Source organism: Ovis aries, chromosome 17 (genome assembly GCF_016772045.2).
Source record: "Ovis aries strain OAR_USU_Benz2616 breed Rambouillet chromosome 17, ARS-UI_Ramb_v3.0, whole genome shotgun sequence".
Taxonomy (NCBI): Eukaryota; Metazoa; Chordata; class Mammalia; order Artiodactyla; family Bovidae; genus Ovis; species Ovis aries.
Window position 1 is genome coordinate 9,905,404 of NC_056070.1, and position 25,951 is coordinate 9,931,354.

The window sequence follows — 25,951 nt, forward strand, 5'->3', positions numbered from 1 at the left end:
AGACCTTTGTTGGCAAAGTAATGTCTCTGCTTTTTAATATGTTCTCTAGGTTGGTCATAACTTTCTTTCCAAGCAGCAAGCGTCTTTTAATTTCATGGCTGCAGACACCATCTGCAGTGATTTGGGAGTCCCAAAAAATAAAGTCAGCCGCTCTTTCCACTGTTTCCCCATCCATTTGCCATGAAGTGATGGGACCAGATGCCATGATCTTTGTTTTCTGAATGTTGAGCTTTAAGCCAACTTCTTCACTCTCCTCTTTCACTTTCATCAAGAGGCTCTTTAGTTCTTCAGTTTCTGCCATAAGGGTGGTGTCATCTGCATATCTGACAGCACTTGGGTTTAAAATTCAAGATAAAGCCAGAATGTTTTAAATATATATAGTAGTTTTCACTTTGGAGAATACATTTGTTTACGTGGTAGCATGAAATATGGTAATCTACATGTGTTATATATGTGCATACATGTATTTTATGTTTAAAAATTCAGTGTAGTTCTCAATAGGCATCAGGTTTATTAAGGAGTTATTTCCTGACAAGGTCATAAGAAATACTGAGCTTTCTTGAGAAGTGAAGTGTTTGGGCTGTGGTAGGGGAGAAGAGCCAGGTATTATCCAAAACTTAAAAAAAAACATGTGTTTTATTTATGTTCATGGGTGCATTTTCAGTCTTCCCAAGACATCGTCTGTAATCAGACCAGGATCTTCTGAAATTTTTATGCATTATTTAGCCAATCTGAATGCAAGCAGTTTTCAACTTATAAAATAAGGTATATCTCAAAACTTGATTCCATAGGTCTTTTGGAGCGTGTCCTTAAAGATAGTACCTTAACCACATGTTAATCCGTAGCATAGAATTCCATTCTGAGATGCTAGGAATCTTTCTTTTCGTTTCCTTTTAGAAAATACACCTGGGCTCCCAGGAAGGTAATTTAGAGAATGACTGTCGTTGTGGACTTTTATTTTATGAGGTTCTATAGGAATAGAGGTGTTTCCTACCTTCTCAAGTCTTGACCTTTCCAATAGGCTTTGGGTCACTAGGGAAGCCGCTGTCACAAAGCTCACAGGATTTGTAGCCTGAGTGCTGGGGTGGTAGGGAATGGCGGCAGGCTTCCAAAGGTGGGGATTATGCTAAATTCAGCTCCATTTGTAAAACTTTTATTTCCTGTTACTTGCTTGAACTTTATGGCCTAAATAAAAGAACACATACGGTCTTGATGTCGATTAGTTTGAGGATGTTTAGACACTTTATTGTAACATTTAAAACCATGTGGTATGCCTTGTATGCCTATGAGGACGACCCATAGCCACGATGATTCCAGGACATATTATTTTCCGTATAGTGATGATTGATATTGTTTTAATAGTCTTTAAATGTCTTCTTTGGGTATTCGTTATTTTGCTTAATTTTACAACATTATAACAGACTAGAATTCTTTCAGAACTGAAATTTAAACTTTTAATATGAAAATATTCCATTTTGTAGGATTTTATGCTAATACTTATCAAAAAGTGAGGTGAATACTGATCTTTAAGTTTCTAGTAAGTATCTAATTCCCCTAAAACGTTTGATTATTAAAGAACAATCCAAAAACTATTATTAATGAATATTTTCGTTCCTTTTAGAAATTGGATATTTACTTCTAAAGATCAAGTGAAACAAATTTAATAGATGGTATTATCAAGTCAATGAACACATAGTAAATTACAATGAGTCTTTATCTTACTTGAAATAATGTATAAACACATGTAATTAGTTATTTTAACTAGAGTTAAAAATGGCTGTCAGTATCCTTGAAATTGTTTATAAAAGAGAAATTTATCACTGGGTTATAATATTAATGTTATAACTCAGCAGTAAGTCATTTCATGACATAAAAGAAATATAGTAACTCTTTACAATATTACCACTGTTTCTCTTGAACAAATAATAGGAAATTGTGGTACCCTTGTGAATGAATGGCATTTGTTTCTCAGGAACAGCCTATATTACTAATTGTGGGGAGAGGGGGGGTGTCCATCCTTATCTGTTTTATCCCGTCACACATCCAGTCACAAAAGCGTTACCATACGGTGATCTTTCCTCTGGTTTTGGGTGAGGTTTGCTAGGACTGTACCTATTGTTAGGAAGGGGAAGTACTTGTCCCCGTGTTACTGTAATGTCGTTATTTGTTTAGCTCTCTAAAACTAGATCTTTAAATTTTTTTCAACTGTGAGTAATAAGTGTAAACTCCCCTATCTTTGGACTCTCATTACTAGATTCTGGGTCAACTTCAGGATCTATAAAATGCGTGTCACAGGACCCGTTACGTCACAGTTGTGTGCATTTTAAACACACCCCCAAAACACACAGTTAAATAGATCCAAGTTAATCAGAGCCCCCAATTACTAATTTGTATGCAGAATTTCAGTGGTTAACAGGAAATCACCAACCAAACAGCACCTCACTCCCGTGCGCTTCCTTCCCCACTCCCTGTCCCCAGGTGAAACACATTAAGGCTCTCCTCAGATGTTTACAGTAAGGATTGCAAGGTTCTGAGTGAGGTGAAAATTTTCCATCGAGTTCGCTACACTCTGTTTATTTTAGGATGATTTTCATACTTGTTTAAGGGAAAAGTTTATGAATAAGAATCAAGTAGGACTGTGAAATCCCACAAGCCAAATTATCCCATGTCCATTACAATCAGATTTTATATTATTAATATATAATGGTTTATTTAAATAAGCCTGTTGAAATACTTTTCCCTATTTTAGGGATTATAAATTGAATTAGAAGTTTGTTCAGAATTGCTTGGATTCTGTTGACTTTTATAAAAATCCAGATTTTCTTCTTATTAGTTGTATGAATGGCTTGTAATTATTTTCATTTTAATTTTATATAGGTAAGTACATTTTACATACATACATTACTTTAAATATTTTATATTTTTCATATGGTTTATGATATAAGGTTAGCATAATCTACTTTACAGCAACTTTAATCCCTCAAACTCCTATGTGCTTCTATAATTTAAATCTTGAAAATAAAAGTGAACCAAATTTTTAACTTTATTTTAGAATTCACAAAATTATAATATTTTACAAACATGGTGGAAAATTCTTCTAACACATCCTTTTTTCTGCTTTTAACTTCTTACATTATCACTTTATCATTGATCTTTCCATTTAGTATGGCTATAATTATTTCAATAAACAAATAGTCTTCTCTGCCCAGAAGATAAACAGTGAACTTGAACACATATTTCAGAATTATGTTTCCCTCTGTCTCAGATCAATTCCTACCATTATTTCCCTTGGAAATACAGACTATGTCTGGGTAACTATCCTGACTAAACTTGTATATACCCACCCTTCTAGAACTCCAATAAATTATTTTCCCTTGTCTCTTTGGCCGTCCATCTGTTCTTAACTGTAGTTCCCTTCAAACACTTAACATATTTGGAAAGTTTATGCTCCATGCTTTTATTTTTTTAGAGCTTTTCTCTCCTGATTTTCTTACCTGCATTAACTTGTCGTTTTTCCGTGCACCGGCTTCCTCCTGCCTCTTGAGCATGTTGGCCTGTCTTTTGCTGCTTGTTGGTCTGGGCTGAGGGAGGGCAGGCAGGGCTCCAGTGCCCCTGGGGAAGCTGGGGAGGCTCCCTAGGTGAGGCAGACTTTGACACCACAGGATTTACCTGTCCCAACACTGTGATGGACTTCCCAATGGCTCAGACAGGAAGGAATCTGTCTGCAATGGAGGAGACCCAGGTTCAATCCCTGTGTGGGGAAGAGCCCCTGGAAAAGGGCATGGCAACCCACTCCAGTATTCTTGCCTGGAGAATCCCATGGACAGAGGAGCCTGGAGGGCTATAGTCTATGGGATTGCAAAGAGTCAGACTTGACAGAGTGACTAACACTTCCACTTTCATGTAAGAATTAAAGATTTTAAAATTAAAAAAAAAAACTGAAAATAAAGAAAATGAAAAAAACATCTGTATTATGTTCCCTCTATTTGAAAATATTTTATATTAATCTTTACCAAAGAGATTGGTAGAGTGTTTCAAGCTCTAGAAAGGGAATGCGGATTCAGATTTTTAAATTTTTATTACAAACAGGTATTTATGGCCCAGTTTTGAAAGAGGATATATGCAGTGTCCTTGAAATCAAGTTGGGACATCTAGCAATCCTAGTTCTATGGCACTGAGATAAAATATAGGAGGCTTAGTAAAGCTTATTTTAGGGAATTCCCTGTAATAGAGAAAGGCCACTCATTGCCTCAGACCTCTGACAATCAGTCATCAGCGTGGTATCATGGCCATCCGGCTGTTTCTCCTCCTCCAGCAGTAGTTGACATGGAGACATTTTTGAAGCAAGATAGACCTAAGCGACTTGTCCACTGCCTCTTGCCTTGTTGCTGTTAAAACTAGAGGAACGCCCTTCCTCAGCATCACCACCTTTCCTCACTATTTTTAGGCATTCTGAAATTTTTTTCACCAGCTCTGGTGGAACTACTTCTGACCACTAAACAATGTCACATTTGCTTTGATAGCAATGCCATTTGCCTCATTTTAAAAACCCCCTTCATCTTTTCTCAGATCCATTCCAAAAGCAAAAGCCTAACTTGATTTTTTTTAACTTTTGGGAAATACTTCTGTGATTGCTTTTAAGAACATCAGGAAAATGATCAAAGTTATTTTGGGGCAAGTTAACAGTTGTCTTTTGTTAAGTACAGATTTTCACAACCTTGGAAGATAATTAAATGGAGTATTAATGCCAACTGTAAAAATATGAGTACCTTTTATTTGAAGGACAACCACATTTTACTGAAAGCAAGAAAGACTTGCATATTTACTTAAATTCCAAAGGCATTTTCTCACACACACCATGACTAAACAGTGAAAGTGTGTCTTTAAATCCTGATTCAGTACTCTTGGGGGCACTTTCTTTAATCTCACATCTCTCATCTCAGTTTTAAGAAGTAGAAGTTACACTGAGTTAACTGAATCTAGACTTTTCATTTTGATTTTTCTTGCGTTTGAGGAAGCACTCTTTCAAGCAAGCTTGATATATTTTGTAAGAGTGAGGAAAATAATTTCACATGGACACAGAAGTTAATACATATATCAGTATTCCTCTGCTTTCCAGTAGAGATTTGTCCGCTCCCCTGGCCACCCCACCCTCATTCCTGTCCAAGAACATGACTTCAAATTGTGGGGATTTTAGTGGATTTTGATAACTGGTCAAGGACTTAGAACAATGCTGGCATATGCTAGGTGCTTAGCAACGGTGTCAAGTGAATGAAAGGAGGGACAGATCAGCTGTTCAGCACCTTATTGCTCACAGCGCATGACCTCTGGGCTTGGAAAGAGACCTGGAGGAAATGAGGAAAGGATAAGTGAGGTAGCTAGAGGAAAGGCTGGGCCCACTACTGACAAATATCTAAATGACCCTCTCAATGTAAATATTTAAGCACGTTTAGTGTTTGCATTGTTGTTTAGTTGCTAAGCATGTCCGACCCTTTTGTGACCCCATGGACTGTAACCCACCAGACTCCTTTGTCCTTGGGATTCTCCAGGCAAGAATACTGGGGTGGGTAGCCATTCCCTTCTCCAGGGGATCTTCCCAACCCAGGGATTGAACCCATGTCTCCTGCATTGGCAGGTGGATTCTTTACCGCTGAGCCACCAGGGAAGTGCTAACGTCTGTTCTATGAAGGCCAAATATACTTACATCTCTGATGATGATAGTAGCTTTTTTCTCAAAGCCAAAATATGTACGATAGTGGGGTTAGGCAGAGGAAGTGAGACAGAAGACAGAGCTAGAAAGGAAAGGAAGAACAAGCAGGGTATTTGGTAGATATATTTTCCTTTTTTTTTTTTTTTCTTAGGATTAAAGTAGCTTACAAGATAATCTGAACAAAATGGTTGCTCATGAAATAAATAAATCATGCATTTTTATGTACCTTTGTTTTTTTATGTACCTCGTGGAGCAACATTGAGTCAGCACATGGGTGCGTATGATCTTTGCTAGCCAAAAGGCAGCCTTTCTGAAACCTTGGGCATCACGTGTTTTTGGAGGGAGGCAATCAAAGAAACAGCCCCAAACATCAAACCCTAAGAATAATAAATCCCCGAAGAAAGTATACAGGATTCTGTCATTGTTCTGTTCATGTTAGGTCAGGAAATGAGCATGCAGTTTTATTTAACTTTTTTAAACTAGCGTTTCACCTGAAAAAAAGTAAAAGTGATGAAATTGATCAGAACAAAAATGAACAAAGTATGACACAACGTTTTTTTTTAAATTATAGTCAAAATTGCTGGGTTACATGATAATGGAAGGAAACTCAGTGGTCTGGGTGTGGAATAAGCAGTAAGCAATTGGAATAAGCAGTATTAAAGTTCACTTCAATAGTGCGTGTGTTGCTTTGAAGACCTGAGACCACCAAGCTTAATAGAATGCTGTTGCCCACATAAGAGCAGATGATCATTTTATTGATTTGGAAATGCTGTACTGTGATAGACCCTAGTTTTATCATTAAAGCCTGTGGCAGAAATGTGTTAAATGAAACTGTAAGAAATGCCTGAATTGCAGGTAAAAAACATAGGAGCACAGCAATTTCACATGGGTTAATCCTGCAAACTGTGCTTGAGTGGGAGAAATTTGAAAGGGAGCTCTGTAGGGAGCTTCAAGGCGAGCATAGGCAACTTTTGATGGAACAGTATAGCATTGATCCCTGGGTGCTGAAGACTGTGGGGGCGGGGTCGACGGGGCGCCTCTGAATTTCTTTGCAGACGCAGTCACCAAGTCTACTGACTAGTGCCCTATGCTGACTCCAACTTAAAGCCTCTGTCATTTTCTTCCGAGGGCATTGCTAATGAAGAATACCTGCACAGCAGAAAATTCCTGCATGTTCAAGGGTACGTGTGTTCCTCTTGAGCACGCGTGCCTTCTTTTCAGAGCTTATCGGTGAGGTCGGTCATTTCCCTGATCAGCATTTGGCAGCTCTGACCAAACCTCTCTTTGTGGTGCTGTCTACAGACAGGAGCAGCCCCTAGTCACCCTGCCTTCAAGCAGAATGAGGACAGAGTGGCTCTTTTTGTGTGTGGTTAGACTTAGGCTCCCATGAAGAAAACCCTCGTAACTAGAAAAATTCATTAGTGTTTTGAAAAGGGACATATTTTTTTGCCTGTTAAAAGCTAAGGTATGAATGGGAAGGATTTTTTTTTTTTTTCCTGATAGATTCCTTATACCTTTATTGAAAGATCGTTTCAGGTATTAAGCTTATCTGAATGCAGTGATGTCATTTCACAATTATAGAATTAACCCTAAGAAAATAAGCTTATTATTGGGGATTTATTTTTCATTTTTTCCCCTTAACTCTCAAATGATGATACCTCATTGATTATTCAGACACTGAGATGGTAAAGAAGGAATTTATTTGATTCAGTTGATACAAACATTTCTTCAGACGTTTGATGTTGTACTAAGATGCTGTTTTCGAACTCAGGATTATCAAAGGGGAAAGGTGGGTAGGAGGGATGAATTAGGAGATGGAGATGAATATATATACATAACTGTTTATAAAATAGATAATAACAAAGGACCTACTGTATAGCACAGGGAACTCAATATTCTATAATAACCTATATGGGAAAAGAGTCTGAAGAAGAATGGATATATGAATATGTATATCTGAATCGATTACCTTGCTCTACACCTGAAAATAACACAACATTGTAAATCAAAATAAAACAAAAATTGTAAATCATATAAAATAAAAATTAAATGTAAAAAAGATGCTATTTTTAATATTTCAAGGGTGATAACGCTGCTCAAAATCAGATATTGAGTAGATTTGAAGTAAATATGGCATGGTGCCCCATCAGGAAAAGTGCTAGAATATTGTCGTTAATTTATAGATTTTGCAATGAGCTTCTCTAAATCGGTCACATGTAAGCTGTTGAAATAATGAAGGCTACCTCTCTACCCCATGTGAGAATCCTGAGTATGAGGCAGGTAGCATACGAGGTGCCATTTGCAAAACCTCTGTGAACTTACATATGAGTCTTACTTCGCAGCGGTCAGAGAGCAATACCAGTGGCGATGAAAATGATTATGTCTAGAATTGAAGGCAACTCAGAGAAAAAGCAGCTGGAGTTGTGGACTCATTACTTAAATTTATAAAAAGAAGCCATATTCTGTTGCTCAGAAAGGCCACAGTGAAGCATGTTTTTCCATCAACTTCTTGCAACTGTGATAAGCATACTGAACTCAGTAATTTCTAACTGACTCAGACTCAGGACCCATAGCTCGGCCCAGTGCCCATCAGAGCTCAGTGTCTCAGGCCGCTGCAACAGCCTCTAAGTCCGTGTCTTAGCGAAATTCAGGGAAAAAACTTATATCAGGTTTAATATTTATGGTGTGTTTGTTTTCTCACAATTTTTATTTCTGTTTACTTTTTCAGTTTAATTTCTATTTTATATTGGAGGCTAGTTGAATTATGGTGTTGGATCAGTTTCACGTGTGCAGAAAGGGATTCAGTTGTATGTAAACATATATTCATCCTCTTTCAGATTCTTTTCCCGTATAGATTGCTACAGAATATTGAATACAGTTCCCTGTGCTATACAGTAGGTCCCTGTTGGTTATCTGTTGTTATATATACAGCATATAGTTAATTCCAACCTCCTTATTTATCCCTCCCCTTTGGTAACCATAAGTTTGTTTTCTAAGTCTGCGAGGCTGTTTCTGTTTATAGTATGTTTCAAAAGCAAAGTCATGTCATTACAAACAGTCAAGCAAGCAGTTTGTGATAATCTTCTTAAAATAATAACTTTACACTCAAGCAAGTATTTGATGGTAATCTCCTTCAAACATACTTTATAAAGTACTGACCCATTGATTGTGTGATTAGCTCATGATTCCTTCTGTGGGGATTCTAAATACATTTACTAACTTATAATGTAAATAAACACACATGCCAGTGTCTACAGAGGCAAAATAAAATGTGGACGCATTCTTTAGCACATATACTTGGTCATTGTATTAGCAACCACTGATTGGCATATATATGCTCAGTAAGTGTTTCTGGAGATGATTGGTGTTAGAGCTTTAGAGACTTTTTATGAGCTCAAGTTACCAGGTAATAGTTTTATGAAAAAAACAATTTCCCTAAATGTGGAAACTTCTTAGCAGAGAAGATGAAGATTCTCTTTCATAAGGCTTATATGTGTATCTTATGTATGCAGGAGAAACCACCGTCACTAAGGTCAACAGTGACCACATCCCAGCTGTCCACCTTTAGTCTTGTTCCCTTGACGGCATCAAACACTGTTGGTCCACCCTTCTTGATCTCCTGCCTTTGATTCCAAGACGCTGTATCCTCTCCTTCCTGCCTCTTTGGTCTTCCTTCCTCAGGTTTGTTAGCAAATTCTTTCCCTGCCTAACCAGAAATGTGTTTTCTGCAGGTTTCCATCTGTGGCCTCCTTTTCTCCTAATTTCACCTTTTGCCTGGGTGACTTCATTCATTGTTCCATGAATATAATCTAGAGTTCCCAATCTCAAAAAGTCACTACCTCTTTAGTACGTCCCAACCTTTCTCTTCTTCAACTGCTTCCTCCATTCAGTGGTCCTTAGTTTTCTTCCAATTTATCAGCCCTTTTTGCTGCCATTGTCTGTATTGAATGTATTAAAGTTGTCGTCAATTAGTGTCTGTCAGCGTGGTAGATCTCTGTACCCATCTCTCTTTATTTTCCATGTCACTATTTTAATTGTCTACCAGGTGTTTCAATTCATGATCCTAGAACCATCTCTAGCTACTGAATCTGGTCTTAGAGACGCATGATTTGGGCCTTTCTCCACATTTGTCAGGGTATAACAATAACTCGAGTTCTGGATTCCAATGCATTTGTCCTTGTCTGGACTTTTTTCTTGGTCTAGCTCATTTTCACCTTGCCCAGTTTCTTCATGAAGTTTTCCTTCAACCCAACTGCAAGTTATTGGACTCTCTGTGGATTATGATTTCTTTTCAAGCCATGAAAAGTGGAAGTCGCTCAGTCATGTATGACTCTTTGCTACCCCATGGACAGTCGTGAAATTCTCTAGGCCACAGTACTGGAGTGGGTAGCCTTTCCCTTCTTCAGGGGATCTTCCCAATCCAGGGATCAGACCAAGGTCTCCCACATTGCAGGTGGATTCTTTACCAGCTGAGCCACAAGGGAAACCCAAGAATACTGGGGTGGGTAGCCTATCCCTTCTCCAGTGGATCTTCCTGACGCACGGATCAAACCAGGGTCTCCTGCATTGCAGGTAGACTCTTTACCAACTGAGCTATCTCGGAAGCCCTTTTTAAGCTATGGATGACTGCTATTACGCAGTGACTTTAATATTTATCAGTCTCCAGGTCTTACCTAGAGTGTAAATTCGTTGAGAATAAAAGCCATTTGCTATCTTTGTGTTCTCAGAAGTACTTTCACATAGCTTTTGTTTAGTAAAAAAAAATCATTTGAATAAAATGATTCATTAACTGTACAGTGGCCAGTAATTGCACTTGATCATTTGTTTTGTTAAAACATACATTTTCAGCTAGATTTAAATGTTTGCCCTATTTCCCAAAAAAATAGATTTTGCATATTTTGATCAAATGTGAATTTGTTTAGCCATAATTGAAGGATAAAAAGTCACTTGAATGCCCTTCTAGCATAGATTCTTATCTTTAAAATGAAATTTTGCACATATTAGGGTGGGCTTAAGCTTCCTATAATCCAGCATATTCTTGCCTTTTTCTTCCTTTTAGATCTCTACCAAAATACTTCCCTGCTGTGCTGAAGCTACCCTCTGTTGATTATTATTTTAAATCTTTTTAAGGGAAAATTGCATTCACTTAAATGAAATTTAGTATGTAGAAAATACTTACCTTATTAAACAGAGCCACTGTAATGAATGTTACTAATGGTGTAAACTGTTGTGAAAACAAACTAAAGTAAATTGAAAAGACTAATCAGCCATTGTTGTGCTTTACATTTTCTTTTCCAAACTATTCATATCCTTGAAGTTTCCGTATCAGGTAGCTGTATGGTAACTGTATCTGTAAATTTTATTTATGTACCTGAGATTGAAAGATGTGAACCAATTATTTAATTCCTGTCTATGATACACTTTGTGGTACACTTCATGGTACGTTAAGAAGCAGAGACATTACTTGGTCAACAAAGGTCCGTCTAGTCAAGGCTATGGTTTTTCCAGTGGTCATGTATGGTTGTGAGAGTTGGACTGTGAAGAAAGCTAAACTCAGAAGAATTGATGCTTTTGAACTGTGGTTTTGGAGAAGACTCTTGAGAGTCCCTTGGACTGCAGGGAGACCCAACCAGTCCATCCTAAAGGAGATCAGCCCTGGGTGTTCATTGGAAGGACTGATGTTGAAGCTTGCAACTCCAATATTTTGGCTACCTGATGTGAAGAGCTGACTCTTTTGAAAAGACCCTGATGTTGGGAAAGATTGAAGGCAGGAGGAGAAGGGGATGACAGAGGATAAGATGGTTGGGTGGCATCACCAACTCAATGAACATGAGTTTGGGTGAACTCTGGAAGTTGGTGATGGACAGGGAGGCCTGGTGTGCTGTGGGTCATGGGGTTTCAAAGAGTCAGGCATGACTGAGTGACTGAACTGATATGAATACACTATGAATAGCATCTTAAGAGAAGGAATCTTATTTAGTGATGAATCATCTCCTGAGACATTAATGATCTTATTGTCAAAAATAAAACCATTAAAGAAAATAGACCACAAGAATCACTCCCAAACATTCCTCCTAAATAATGGGAAAACTACAGTGAGATACCTCAGGTTAAAAATTGTGACTCAAAATATATGTTTATTAAAACGAAAGGAAATAGCAAAAAAAAGTGGGTTTTTTGCCTGATTTGTGTGTAGATGAAAATAAGGATTTTAGTACACTAGTTATTAAGAGTTGATTTGTTTTTGAAATGTATTTTTTGTATACTGAGTGTCCTCCAGATTCTTAAATTTATTTTTCTCTATATAAAAAAGTATATGTTTGAATCTCAATAATTGTTTATCCTAACAACCTTATGGGGCTGTTCCCAGTTACATGTACAGGAAGAGAGGAACCGGAATTTTTTAAACGGATGCTTGAGTCTGTATTCACACAGGACACTGCCTATACAGTAAATAATCAGTATGGTTATTGTTGTACCATTCTCTTACGCTGTATTTTTAAAAACCTTTTTTTCCTGCTGCTAACCAATGTTATGCATGCTTGCATAACAGAAAAATACGATATAGAAGAGTAGAACTGTCTGTGGTTCTGTTACTGTGCCAGTCAGTAATCAGTTTAGTTTAGTCACTCAGTCGTGTCCGACTGTTGTGACCCCATGGCCTGCAGTATGCCAGGCCTCCCTGTCCATCACCAGCTCCCGGAGATTACTCAAATTCATTCCATTGAGTCGGCGATGCCATCCAACCATCTCATCCTCTGTTGTCCCCTTCTCCTCCTGCCCTCAATCTTTCCCAGCATCAGGGTCTTTTCAGATGAATCAGCTCTTCACATCAGGTGGCCAAAGTATTGGAGTTTCAGCTTCAACATCAGTCCTTCCAATGAACACCCAGGACTGATCTCCTTTAGGATGGGCTGGTTGGATCTCTTTGCAGTCCAAGGGACTCTCAAGAGTCTTCTCCAACACCACAGTTCAAAAGCATCAATTCTTCGGCGCTCAGCTTTGTTTATAGTCCAGCTCTCACATCCATGCATGACTGCTGGAAAAACCATTGCTTTGACTAGATGGACCTTTATTGGCAAAGTAATAATGTCTCTGTAATACCGATTCATACTGGCCAGAATTTAAATATCACTAAATGTGTGACAATGTTGTAAGTGCTCTTGAGTATACTGATTAATTTAGCCATAGGAAAGAATGAAATAATGCCATTTGCAGCAACATAGATAGATAGAGCTAGAGATTATCATATGAAATGAAGTGAATCAGAGGAAAACAAATACCATATGATAGCATGTATATGTGGAATCTAAAATATGGCACAGATGAACTGATTTATGAAACAGAAATAGACTCGCAGACCTAGAAAACAAATGTACGATTACCAGGGGAAAAGGGGGTGAGGGAAGGATAAATTAGAAGTTTGGGATTAGCAGATACAAACTAGTATGCGCAAACTAAACAGCAAGGTCCTAATGTATAGCACAAAGAACTATGTTCGTTATCATGTAATAAAAACCATGATGGAAAAGAAAATACTTTGTTTTTTTACAATAAAAATTGGATTCCTAAAAAAATATGTATACACACACACACATATATATATGTTTGTTTTGAGTCATTTAATCTATAAGAACCCTATAAGGTACAACTTGTTATCACTGCTTATCAAATGACAGAACTGGCCCAGAATGGTTAAGTAACCTGATATGCTTGCTCGCAGTTTTTTCTATGGGTAGATTATCATTTGATATTATTGCTATTGTATTATTTACAAAAATAGGAACAGAACATACTGATGCTGTTTTACCATGGTCAGGTCCAAAACAAACTCCCCTGAACCACCAAAACTGCTCTTCACTCCACTGTGTAAATATAAGTAGCACCAGCATATAATTTTTCTGTAAGTCTGGTCAGTACCATCTACTTTAAGAATGAAAAGGCCATTTCTCACTGTCTTCAGTCCTTTAAGCTGAATCCAAGCTGTTATCATCTCCTGCCTGGATAATTGCCGGAGTCGTTGTAGCTGGTCTCCCCGCTTCCAACATCACCCACTCCTGTAGTCCATTCTCCAGGCAGCAGCCAAAGTCTGATTTTTAAATGTCACTCAGATCATGTTACCCTTCTGCTTAAAACATCTCAATATTCACATCCCTCGTGACGGTGCTGAAAATAGCACCCTGAGTCATCGTCACAGCCCTGGAGACCCGTGTGGTCCCTCTCTGTCCTCCTGGGCCCACTCCTGCCTCCTCCCATCTCCCTGCCTCCTTGCAGCCACATTCCCATCTCTGGACCATGTCATGCTCATTCCTCCCTCCGGGAATTTACACTTTCTCTTCCCTTCTTTGTCACCTTTGCACAGTCGGCTCCTGTGTCCTTTCAGTCTCCCCAAAGCAGCCTTCGCAGGCTACCTTTCTAAAGAATCCTAACCCTCCAGTGCCCCATCCAATCTTGACCTCTGTCATTTTCTTCAAAGCACTTACCACTATCTGAATTTATTTCCTTATTTCTGTATTGCCTTTTTCTCCTACTGTGGTAAAAACTCCATGCGAATAGGAATTTTCTCATTCATCCGAGTGCCTAAAAAAGGAGGAGCATGTCAGGCTTTCAATGAATAGCTCCATTAATGAACAATTTAGACACCAGCAATAGAAGGATGTTTCCTGAAGTATTATTTGCATATGCCTCTGAATTCTCACTTTGCTCTAGGTTGCTGAATGAATGCTTGAATTGATTGCACGTGGAAAGAAACTTTTCAGCAGCTAGGGATGTTGGTAAAAGCATCTATCTGATTAAATGAAAGTACAAAAGACAGGTTTGCTTAATTCTTACTGAGTGGGCTTCAGAAATGAGACAGAGTGTTCTTGTTGTATGAAGAATTCTGGTCACTGAATAGTGGGCCAATCACTGCAGTATTGTTCAGTAATTGTTCTGAAGATGGGAAACAACACAGTGGTTCCTGGGAAAGCAGAACGTGGTGCGTTAGCATTCACAGCCAGATCCTCCAGTTATATTTTGATCAGTAAAAGTTCCTTTTTCTTGCACAGCTTCTTACTGCTTCTCCCTAAACATCCAGCCATTTGGGGAAGAAAGCTAGCCCAGTAAGTGTTTTTAATGATGGGTTAGTATAGCCCCCTCCAGTTGTCACAAAAATCAGCATGAACCTTTGATTAACCTCTTCAACTCTTCACTGAATCATTAGAACTGTTCTCTTTGGTGCTGAAAATACTTGCATCTTTCTTGTATTTCCCAAAGAGAGACACTTGTCTTTACAAGTGGAAATACAATGCTCACTCATTTCTGCTTTAATGATACTTTAACGTATGTGTTCAGTCCTATGAACTACCTTTGTCTGATTATAAAATTCTTTCTGAGAACAATATTTCTTTGATTACCAAGACAAAAAATGACCGGGTTGGGAAAATTTTCCCAACTCTTTAATATTAAAATGGTTTTTAGCAGGTGGAGTACCATTTGAGTACATACATGTCTACAGAAATTTCAAGCAAAATCAGCATAGCACTCATATGGCTGCAAGTAAGATTTTAAGTGCCATAGGATTAGCTATTCTAGAAAGAGTAAGTTTTTACATGTAGACGTTTTTCTGCTGAACCAGAGCAAAGAATGGCTGTGTATAGGACACTGTCTATAATTTGAACTTGAAGTCCATTTTTTGGATAAAACTTTATTATGACAGGCTGTTCCATTTATCTTTTGTGCTCATCTTTATCTTAAAAGGATATCTTAAAAAAGATCTTAGAGATCACCTATTCAACCTTTTTTATGGTGAGAAGTATAGCCCGAAGAGGAAAGGCGGCTTTGTTAAGGTTTTAGCAGTTAGCGGCTAAGCTGAACCGAGAACAGGAGGCTTTCTTGCTAAGTCCCTGTTCCTGCCTCTACCCCTGTATGTTTGGAGCTCACATCCAATGAAGATGCTTAGCTGTAATAAGATGTTAATGTCTTGTGCATACTATAAAGAAATTCTGACGTTCAGAGTCACTCAGTGAGCTTTGTGTTCTGATAAAAACTTTCTCTCCTCCCTGTTCCCACTTAAAAAATGTGGTAATGCATTTCTTAAAACTGGATGGATACCCTCCCAACCATGTACCATCTTTCAGTTTCAGAGATATCACATGATAGGATGTCAGTGGAGACAGGAGTTTTCCTGACCCGTCCACCCATTATGGCCTGTCTTATGTGTTAATAATGCACTTGGTTGTGGGATGGCTTGCTGAGCTTTTGAGGGTAGTCTGTCTCCCTGGATGCCTTTTTCCCTGCTCTGTGCAAAGCTAAATGAACCATAGGGGAATTGAACCTATAACCTTGGCCTCATTAATTTACCTGCTGTAAAAATCTCCTTTTGGAAATTTATGTTCTGCTGTGATGAGATTAAGGGTGTGATTTCATTCATTCAATAAGCAGTCTCAGCATGACACTAATGGCAGCATAGAGCATGGAGAGGCAGAGGACAAGGTCTTTGCCCTCGAGGGTTTAAAATGAGTGCTCCAATCAAGAGTGTCAGGGCAGAAGTGATGACCGCTGAGGCAGGGGGATTAGCAAAATGCAAAAGCAAATCATGAGAACAGAGAGGGGTGTGTCCTGCCGGGAGAACATCAGGGACCCTTGAAGGATGGTCGGGTTTTCCAGGAGTTGGACTGGGGGTGGGTATACAGATGATGGTGCCCAAGCCCGTGGATGGGGAGATTGCAGTGTGGTGAGCACAAGCGTGAGAGGACCTGCAGGAGAAGGCAGAGTCACACAAGCATTATCGTGTATGGTGGCATGGTGGAATATTTCTAACCTGGAAAGAATCAGAGCTCTGTAACAGGAAGTGTCATTTGTCAGCCACCGTTGAATGAACTGGAAGGGAGGCTGGGGTTGAGGGAGAACCCTGAGGAAGTGATGAGGGTCCGAAGTGGGCTTCCCAACAGAGTGCGGGGAAGTGATGGAAGTGGGTCAAGGCTGGACCAGCAGGGCTTGGTAACTGAGTAGATGTGATAGTGGATGTTTCAACCTGGGTGCCTCGCAGATGGCAGTATCCTTCCTGAAGCCAGAAGAAGACAGAGGCAGTGCAGTTTTATAAAGGAAGTGGAGTGGACACATAAAATTGGCACATCGGGGAAAAGTGGAGTTGAATGTGAAAATTCAGGAATCGTTCATTAGGAGAGCTGTCTGAGCTGGGATAAGTAGATGAGATCATCGAGATAAACTGTAGAAATGAGAATAATGGCTCAGATGGTAAAGCGTCTGCCTACAGTGTGGGAGACCAGGGTTCGATCCCTAGGTTGGGAAGATCCTCTGGAGAAGGAAATGGCAACCCACTCCAGTATTCTTGCCTGGAAAATCCCATGGATGATGGAGCCTGGTAGGCTACAATCTGTGGGATCGCAAAGAGTCGGACACGACTGAGCGACTTCACCTTCACCTTCACCTTCAAAGGTAGAACACTGAAGAAAATCTACACTGGTGATCAAGACAGTGAGAAAAGAGCCTCAGAAATAGAGAGTGAGCTCAGTAGACTATTACAGACACCGAAGAAGCAGAGCACCGCCGAGAGGTATGTGGAGGCCCTCTTGTAATTGAGAGATGTCAGCAGACAAGAAGGGAAAATAACCCAGGTTTGCTTTAATTCTATCATTGGCCAAGTTATTGTTTTAATTAGGATTCATAATGCATCTTTTTGATGCTTCTGTTTGATTTTATCTTAATTCAGTTCCACTATATACTTTTCTCAAGAGAGTTAAGAACCAAGCACATTCTTGTATGTAAGGAGTGCAGTAGGAGCTCAAAACTGATGATGGTTGTGAAAAGGCCAGTCATCCTAGACCACTCATTTATCCCAAGTGTTCAGCAGGAGCCTTATATGTACCAAGGACTGTGCCATGCTCTGGGGACACAGTGGCAAAGAACCACAGACACAGATCCAGGCCCCTGTTGAATTTACCTTCTTGTGTGAGTGAAGCAAAATAAAGAGGAAAATAAACAGACCAAAGAAGGGAAATAGACAACATGTTCAGTGGTGACGTGTGCTAGGGAGAAAGTAAAGCCAAAGAGGAAGGGGGTTCAGAAGAACAAGTGTTTTCGGTAGAGAGGTCAGGGAAGGACTGATTGAGGAAATAACATTGGGATGAAACCCGGAAGAAGCAGGGGACATACATATCTAGGTGAACAGAGGACAACACGTGCAAAGGCCCTGAGGTGGGTGCATGCCCGGTGTGTTTGAGGTCTGGCAAGGAGACCAGTGTTCCTGAAGGACAGCAGGCATGTGAGAAAGGTTAGTAAAGTTATAGGAACCATACTGGGGCCCTGTGGTCATAGGTTGGCCCTGACTTTTCCTCCGAGTATAAGCGAAAACCCTTGGATGAGCAAAGAAATAAATAAGAATCATTCCAGCTATAGGAGAAGGAGGGGGACAAGGACAGACAGGAAGATCAGTGAGCAGGCTTCTGCACATCCCAGGAAGAGGTGTTAGTGGCATGGACTAGAGTGGTCCCAGAGGAACTATGGGAAGTGATCCAAATATGTATGCTTTCTGAGGGTAAAGAGAAATAACAGATTGAGAACGAAAACGGAGGTAAAGAGTCAGGGATGAGTCCAAGTTGCTGTATTGGTCTGCTAGGGCTGCGTAATAAAGCACCACCATCGGGTAGCTGAAATAAGAGAAATGTGGCCTTTCATGGTTCTGTAGGCTTGGCCATGCTCAGCGTGTAGGCTGAGTTGGTTCCTTCTGAAGGCTGTAGGGGAGAATCTGTTTCATCCCTCTCTCCTAGCTTCTGGTGGTTTGTTGGCCGTGCTTGGCTTATAAGAGTATCACTGCCTTCATCTTCACATAGCATTCTGCCTGTGTGTGTCTGTGCCCCAATGTCCTCTTTCTAGTAAGAACAATCAATCAAACTGGATTAGGGGCCCACCTTCTCCAGAAGGACCCCATCTCAACCAACTATGTCTGCTGTGGCCGTATTCCCAAATAAGATTCCACTAAATCCAAATAAGGTTTAGTTTTAGGTGAAAAACTAAAAATAAGATTACCATGCAGTCTAGCAATCCCACTCCTGGGCATAAATCCAGACAAAACTGTAATTCAAAAGGTGTTCTGCACCCTCATGTTCATAGCAGCACTGCTGATGAAAGCCAGGACATGGAAGCAGCAACTTGAATGCCAGTTGAGAGATGAATGGATAAAGAAGTTGTGGTACATATATGCAGTGGTATACTACTCAGCCATAAAAAAGAACAAACTAATGCTTTTGTGGTAACATGGATGCAAGTAGGGATTATCATCCTCCATGAAGTAAGTCAGAAAGAGAAAGACAAATGCCACATGATACCACTTATATGTGTAACCTAAAGCATGACAAAAAATGAACCTATCTACAAAGCAGAAACCAGCTCACAAACATGAAGGATAGACTTGTGGTTTGAGGGGGCTAGGGAAAGGATGAGGAGAAGGCAATGGCACCCCACTCCAGTACTCTTGCCTGGAAAATCCCATGGATGGAGGACCCTGATGGGCTGCAGTCCGTGGAGTCGCTAAGAGTCGGGCACAGCTGAGTGACTTCACTTTCACTTTTCATTTTGATGCATTGGAGAAGGAAATAGCAACCCACTCCAGTGTTCTTGCCTGGAAAATCCCATGGATGGCGGAGCCTGGTGGGCTGCCGTCTATGGGGTCGCACAGAGTTGGACACAACTGAAGCGACTTAGCAGCAGCAGGGAAAGGATGAACTGTTAATGTGGGGTTAGCAGATGTCAATATCACGTGTAGAATGGAAAAACAACAAGGTCCTTCTGAATAGCACAGGGAATGGTATTCAATATCCTGAGATAAACCATAGTGGAAAAGAATATATATACGTGTATCACTGAGTTTCTTTGGTGTTCAGCAAAAGTTAACACAACATTGTAAACCGACTGTACTTCAATTTTTAAAAAAAGATTGCCCTCTGATGCCCTAGGGGCCAGGACTTCAACTTACAGATTTGTGGTGGGCAGGGAACACAGTTCAGTGCATAGCAGTTGCCAAGAAAATGTGTTTGGAGAGAAGAGGAGAGTTCCGAAGACTAAAGTTAAGAGGCTTCTAAGTTTGAGGACCCAGACCAAAGTTCACGAAAGTGTTCAGTGCAAATCCCACGTATGCTTGCAGTTGTGGAAAAGCACTTGCATGCTAGTGATGGCTTTTAAGCTATATTCTCGTTGTTCATGGCTTCCTGGTACTTCCCTGTGCAGCACAGGAAAGTCAGACAGGGTATGGATTGAGTCTTACTGGCTAATATGCCAAAGAATTTATTGGTGCTGAAATGGAATGTTTTGAATGTCATAAAGAAGTCAAAGGACACTAATAAAAATAATAAAGAGCACTTTTCTCAGAAGGAGAAACAACTTTGGAGAACATCATCTCAGCCCTTGATTTAAGAAGTCATTTTCTAAAAAGTCCGTCATGCTGCAGTGCCTGAGCAGTGGCAGTTTGCTCCTTCATCTGTTTTTGATGAGAATGTACTTAAAACACATAAAATCATTTTTAAAAAAATCATCAAGGCAATAGTACCACATTTTAGCTAATTCAGAAAATAGAGAAATCATCACAGTAACTTAACCATTCTACCCTTTTGATATGTTTTCTTTGAGTCTTTTTTTCATGTTCCTGCTGTTTAACATAGAGACAAAAGCTTGGATAGCAAGGTGATGGTAGTGACATACAACAAATCTACCCAACATTTCCTCAGCACGTCCAGCTCAAATTTCTCTTGCCTTCCAGCTTGTATTGCACATTCTGCCTCCTCTGCCCCATCTTTGTCTGGCTAAGGTCTAATCATCCTTCAAAACTCAGAAGGCTTTGGGGAAGCCTTCTGACTGGTGTATTCCCACCCTTGCTGGTATGGAAAGTTGTGCCCCACACCTAAGCACATACCATAATACTCCACGCCTTCACCAGCTTTGATGACAAGAGCTGGGCAGTTCATTTATTTCCTCGGGACCTTTCGCAGGACCTGTGGGTAGATATTCAATAAATGCATGTAGACCAGGAAAGAAAAAAATTACCTGCCTGGTCCACATCTGCCACTGAGCCATGAGACCTTATTAGAATTTAAAATTGTTTTGTTCAGATTGTGCCATAAACCAGTACAGGAATATGTAATATATCTTGAGAAGAGTCTCCTTAAAAAGTATTCCATGTATACTGTTGTTTCAGGGGTTAAGTTTATCCCTCAAAACGGAATCCTTCAGTTTGTAACCATGAAAGTCACCTTAGATAGTTACATATGTGGCTTGTTTTTAGTGTTGACTGTGTCCCTTCCCAGGTGGTGCTAGTGGTAAGAACCCGCCTGCCAACGCAGGAGACGTAAGAGATGTGGGTTCGATCCCTGGGTCAGGAAGATCCTCTGGAGGGGCACATGGCAACCACTCCAGTATTCTTGCCTGGAGAATCCCATGGATGGAGGAATCTGGGGCGGGGGAGGGGGGGTGCTCTACAGTCCATAGGGTTGTAAAAAATCGGGCACAGCTGAAGCGACTTAGCACACACGCATGTCTCTTTAAATCAGTAAACGCAATGAACTGAATTGAACATGCCTAGGTAAGTTAACATGGAAAAAATGCAGGAGCTTAGAGGGTGAAATTGCTGGCAATAGAGACAAGAATTAATTTTAATTTGTGCAATGTTTTGGAGAGGGGAGAGTTTCTCACCTAGCATAATTGAGATACAATCTGAGTCCAAGTGAATAGAGTTGAGAAGTATTGCAATAGTCCTTTGATGCCAAAAATACTTTCATGATGACTTGGTTCAAGATTTCTCTCCTCCCTGTTCACCTAGAATGCAAATAATATTTTTGGTATGCAGTCTCAAAATTAGGAGAAGGAAGAAAAAGTTTACATGAGACTGTTTATGGTTTCCTAGTACTGAGAAGAGGCTTTGCTATAGGGGATTCTTGATACATTACTCCTCTTAGGAAGGTTTTGGCTTCATTTCCTATGTGGTATGGGACCTTATTGAATTTATTGATGAAACCAAGATGAATGACAGATATTGAGGTGAGCTGTACAGCATGTCAAATGTGCCACTGCAGTGTAGTTACTTAAATCTTGATTTCTTTCCCCAGCTCTACTTTACGAAGTGTTTCTACTGGATCCTCAAGACCTTCCAAAATATGTTTGGTGTGTGGGGATGAGGCATCAGGATGTCATTATGGGGTAGTAACCTGTGGCAGCTGCAAAGTGTTCTTCAAAAGAGCAGTGGAAGGTAAATGTTCACGTGGGTGTTCCTTTTACACATTTTTTTCCTAGTGTATAGTTTACTTGCACAGTTAACTCTATAGCATTATTGAGAAATAATCAAAAATGTTTTTAGATATAATCTGTCAGTGAAAAATAATAATAACGCCTTGCCTGAAAATCACTTGGAGATTTTTCACTGAACAATATTTAATGGCCAAAATTTGAAATTGTGAATTGGAAACAACCAGTCAGAAACTCTGGTTTTTTGGTTGTTGATTTATCTGAGTTTGTGTTTCACTGAGACTTAGAAAAATAATTGTATGTCACCATAATTTAATTTGCATGATCTGAAAGGGCGTTTTTTAAACAGTATGTCTGCCTTGTCTGTGTTTCTATATAAATATACGTGTTTGTGGCAAGTTAAAACATATCAGGATCATGTGTGTAATTTAAGTTGTATTCCTTACAGAATCATGTCATTTAATAGCTGTTTGAGATTCCATGTCTCCATTTTAGTCCTAGCTTTGTTCTTACTGAAAGTTTTCAAACCACTATATTAAATGAAAAATTATCCTGAGAGTTACGTATATGTAGGATACCTTTTGCTTCTGTCCAAGTAATCATACTTCCTAAAAAGAAATGGTCTTTTGGTTTGTTTCTGCCTTACTCCAGCCTCACTTCCAAGCAGTTAATTAACATCATATTTAGGCCAGATGGTTTAATTAATGATGAGTACTAAGACTGGTCAAAGTGTAGAATTTTTTTGCTATCAGGAGAAGTATTGTGTTATCGACACTTATTCTCACTAAAGAGTTCAGCCTTAAGATAGCTGCAGGTGTATTTCTCAGAATATTTTTCTGAGAGATGAATTGGTGCTTTAGAGACTTTTAAGCGTAAATGATTTGAATGTTTCATCTTTATTTTGCTGATGACCACAGGAAATGTCCTTAGTTCTCAGATGAAGCAAGCTGACTGAGTAGTTATTTCTGTGCTTCTGAGACTGATTCTGCATTATTTAATTGATAGCACATGATTCATGTTATTTACACAATTAATTATTTAATAGTCCCCAATCCCAGCATTGAATTGATAATAGGAGTTCTGTATCTATTTCTCAGGAGATGCACTTTTGTTACAGGTGACAAAAAATTCCACAGAAACTGGGTTAAGAACAAATGGAAATTCATTGGCTCACATAAGTGGAAAGCACTCTTACGGGTGTGGCTTTGGGCAAGCCATGGTCTTAATCCGGGTCCTTCACACGCTGTCTCATTCTCTCCATCGCTGGACTTTGCCCTGGCTCTGTTTTCATGTATTTTCTCTCATGGTGATAAGACAGCCACCAGACCTCCTTTAGAAAGAGGTTTGAAGTTCCCAGGAGTTATTATAAAAACCTCCAAATGAATCTCCATAGTCTGACTTGACTCACACGACCCCCTCCAAACCAGTCACCATGGCAGGGGAGGGCAGCGATCTGATAGGCTGGTTCTGGCCAACCTGAACCACTTAGACCAACCGTGGGGATGAGCGTTTCCTGGAGAAAAAGGTGGGGTCTGTTACAAGAAGGCTGATTTCTAGAAAACAGCGGAAAGAAGTATGTATAAAACTGAAATCAATATAATTTTTTAAGACTGTCTTTCTGCCACCCTCTTCTTTCTTAACTCTGTGATTGACTCAGTAGTAGAAAAATAAATAAGGTTTGACTCTGACATCTTTCTAATGTCACTATATACCTTCCAATATAAGGGTTACCCCCTAGGCTCACTAATGGGTGAACAAAGGTGATAAGTAAAAATAAGGCAGTGAGAGAAGGACATTTAGAGAGAGTGTCCTGTATTACCCTACCTACAGGTCAGCTTTCCTATCAGAGCCCATGTTTTGGCTATTTACAAAGGCTACCCTTCTCTGCAAAAAGGTTTTCTAGGTGTTTTTGCTTAGTTTTTGTTGCTTTAAGTAGTTTCTCTAGAAGTAGCTAAGGAAAGAATTGTTTTTATAACTGAGGGACATATAAATGTGGAAAAGCCTAAATGTGGATACGCTTTTGTTTCACTGGAATGCCGATCAGTAATAATGGATAATGAACTTAGATGCGTGCCTTTCAAAACTTTTATTAATATAGCATATTTACTCTTTACTAGGGAATTATAATTTATCACTCACTTGTGTGAAACAAGGCTATATATTTTAAACATAAACTTCATGAGAGTAATGACTTGCTTTTGCTTTGTAATTTGTATTTGCTTACTCTCTTATCGTGGGTGCATGTGAAAGAAACAGGACCATCTTTGAATCGGAGGGTTTTGGTTTAATAAGAAAATATTTTAAAAATATTATATCTATCAGGGCATTAATTTCACAAAGCTATGGTATATGAGTGTTATTTCTATTCGTCTTTTTACAAATGAAGACATTTGGGATCAGACCCAGTCAACTAACCTGTTCAGAATCATAAGATCAAACTTAAACCCATGTTAGAGACTTCCAACTCCAAAGCTAGATCCAGCCAAAGGCCTCATAACTAAATCTCATAATCTGTCGTTTCCACTTTTCATAATCCTCAAGTTTGTGAAAACCCTACTCTGTGTGTCGTGCTTTATGCCTGCTTGGTGACCGTGGTGGCAGTGATGTAAACACTGAGAAACTGTCCCAGTGTGTGTACACACACACATTTGCAAGTGTGTATATGTGCTTTTATATTTGAATATTTACTAGTTTTTTTCTGGTTTTAACCTTAAGCTCCTCTTTAGAATATAAAAACAGGGTTCTAAGCACTTAAGCGTAGAGGGAGCTGAGAGAAGGGGAGTCTGCTAAAAGTCTAAAGGAACTGCCAATACCAGGGCCACTTGAGAGAGAACGGGGGGAAACCCAACAGTGTGAGTTTTGAGCTTGTTGGCTTAATTAAGACTTTATGTGCTAGAACATGCCTCTCAGTAGCTTGGTCTGATAGTATAGTGGTGACTACCTAGCAGAACTGCACACCACTTAAGTGTAAATTATGTTCTCTGTGTTCTGTCTAGTGGGATATATAGATGTGGGGTTTTTTTGTTTTTAATTCATAAACATTTAATATAAAAACCCTTAGAAGCCTCACCTGGAATACCTTTTTTTTTTTGGCCAATAATGTCACTTCAGAGTCATATTACTTTACCTTTCAATGGAAATGTATCATTTCATTTTTTAATTTGAATTGCTTATTTGCCTTGAATGTTTGTTAGGACCTTTCCTTTCCGACAAAAGAGAAAGAATGAGCGTGCGTGGGCACGCATGCACACACACACTCATGATTACCCACCCCGACACATATGTTTTAAACAGGGTTCTCCCTAGTGGTGGAAAGTGGAGCTGGCTTTAGGGTCAAAAGACTTGATTTAATTTGCGGATTTGCCACTCACTAGATGTGAGATTATTGCAAATTATGGAGCTTACCTGGGCCTCAGTTTCTTTATATACACAAGGAAAAGGTAACATTGCCCTACTTAATGCTTTGAAAAATTGCACGAAAACAAGATCTTTTTGCCGATTTTATAAATCATCAAACTATTAGATCTTGACTCTTCTTTAAAAACAAAATGCTGAAGTTCTTCGGCCATGTCTGTACACAGGGACCGCGTAAGTGATTCAGTAACATTGCACGGTTAGGTCTGCATTTTTTTGTCATCGCAGCTTCATTTTTCCTATAGTACTTTTTTTTGCCCATAGAACTGGGCTTTGCAATTGTAAGATCTTTCCAGACTAGCAGTTCTCAAAGAATGTAGAGGCCAAGGGTCAAGTGTGGGGGAATGGAGGGTCTTTCAAATTTCCCTCGAGGGACTTTTCCACATTTTCCAACATGGACTGAACTACCAACATTCACTCCCGTAATGAACCTTCAGAGCTGACTGGATCAGTGCCACCTGTGAGGGCTGCACAGTAGAGAAAATTTTGAGAGATACCAAGTGAAATTTCAGCGTCCAGGTTCGATGTCTTTAGGACAGGAGAGGACCTTATCTCTGGAACTTAGCAACACTGCAGATATTTATTAGCCGCTGA

General features: G+C 39.5%; 1 protein-coding gene across 2 annotated transcripts in view; it reads left to right on the plus strand.

Annotated features, from left to right (window-relative positions):
• NR3C2 (nuclear receptor subfamily 3 group C member 2) overlaps positions 1-25,951 on the plus strand; it is a 434,797-nt gene that overhangs the window by 188,251 nt on the left and 220,595 nt on the right. For both annotated transcript variants that reach the window (XM_060400978.1, XM_004017206.6), the window contains exon 3: positions 21,808-21,947. In XM_060400978.1, coding sequence (XP_060256961.1) covers positions 21,808-21,947 — 140 coding nt within the window. The remainder of the gene's footprint in view (positions 1-21,807; positions 21,948-25,951) is intronic.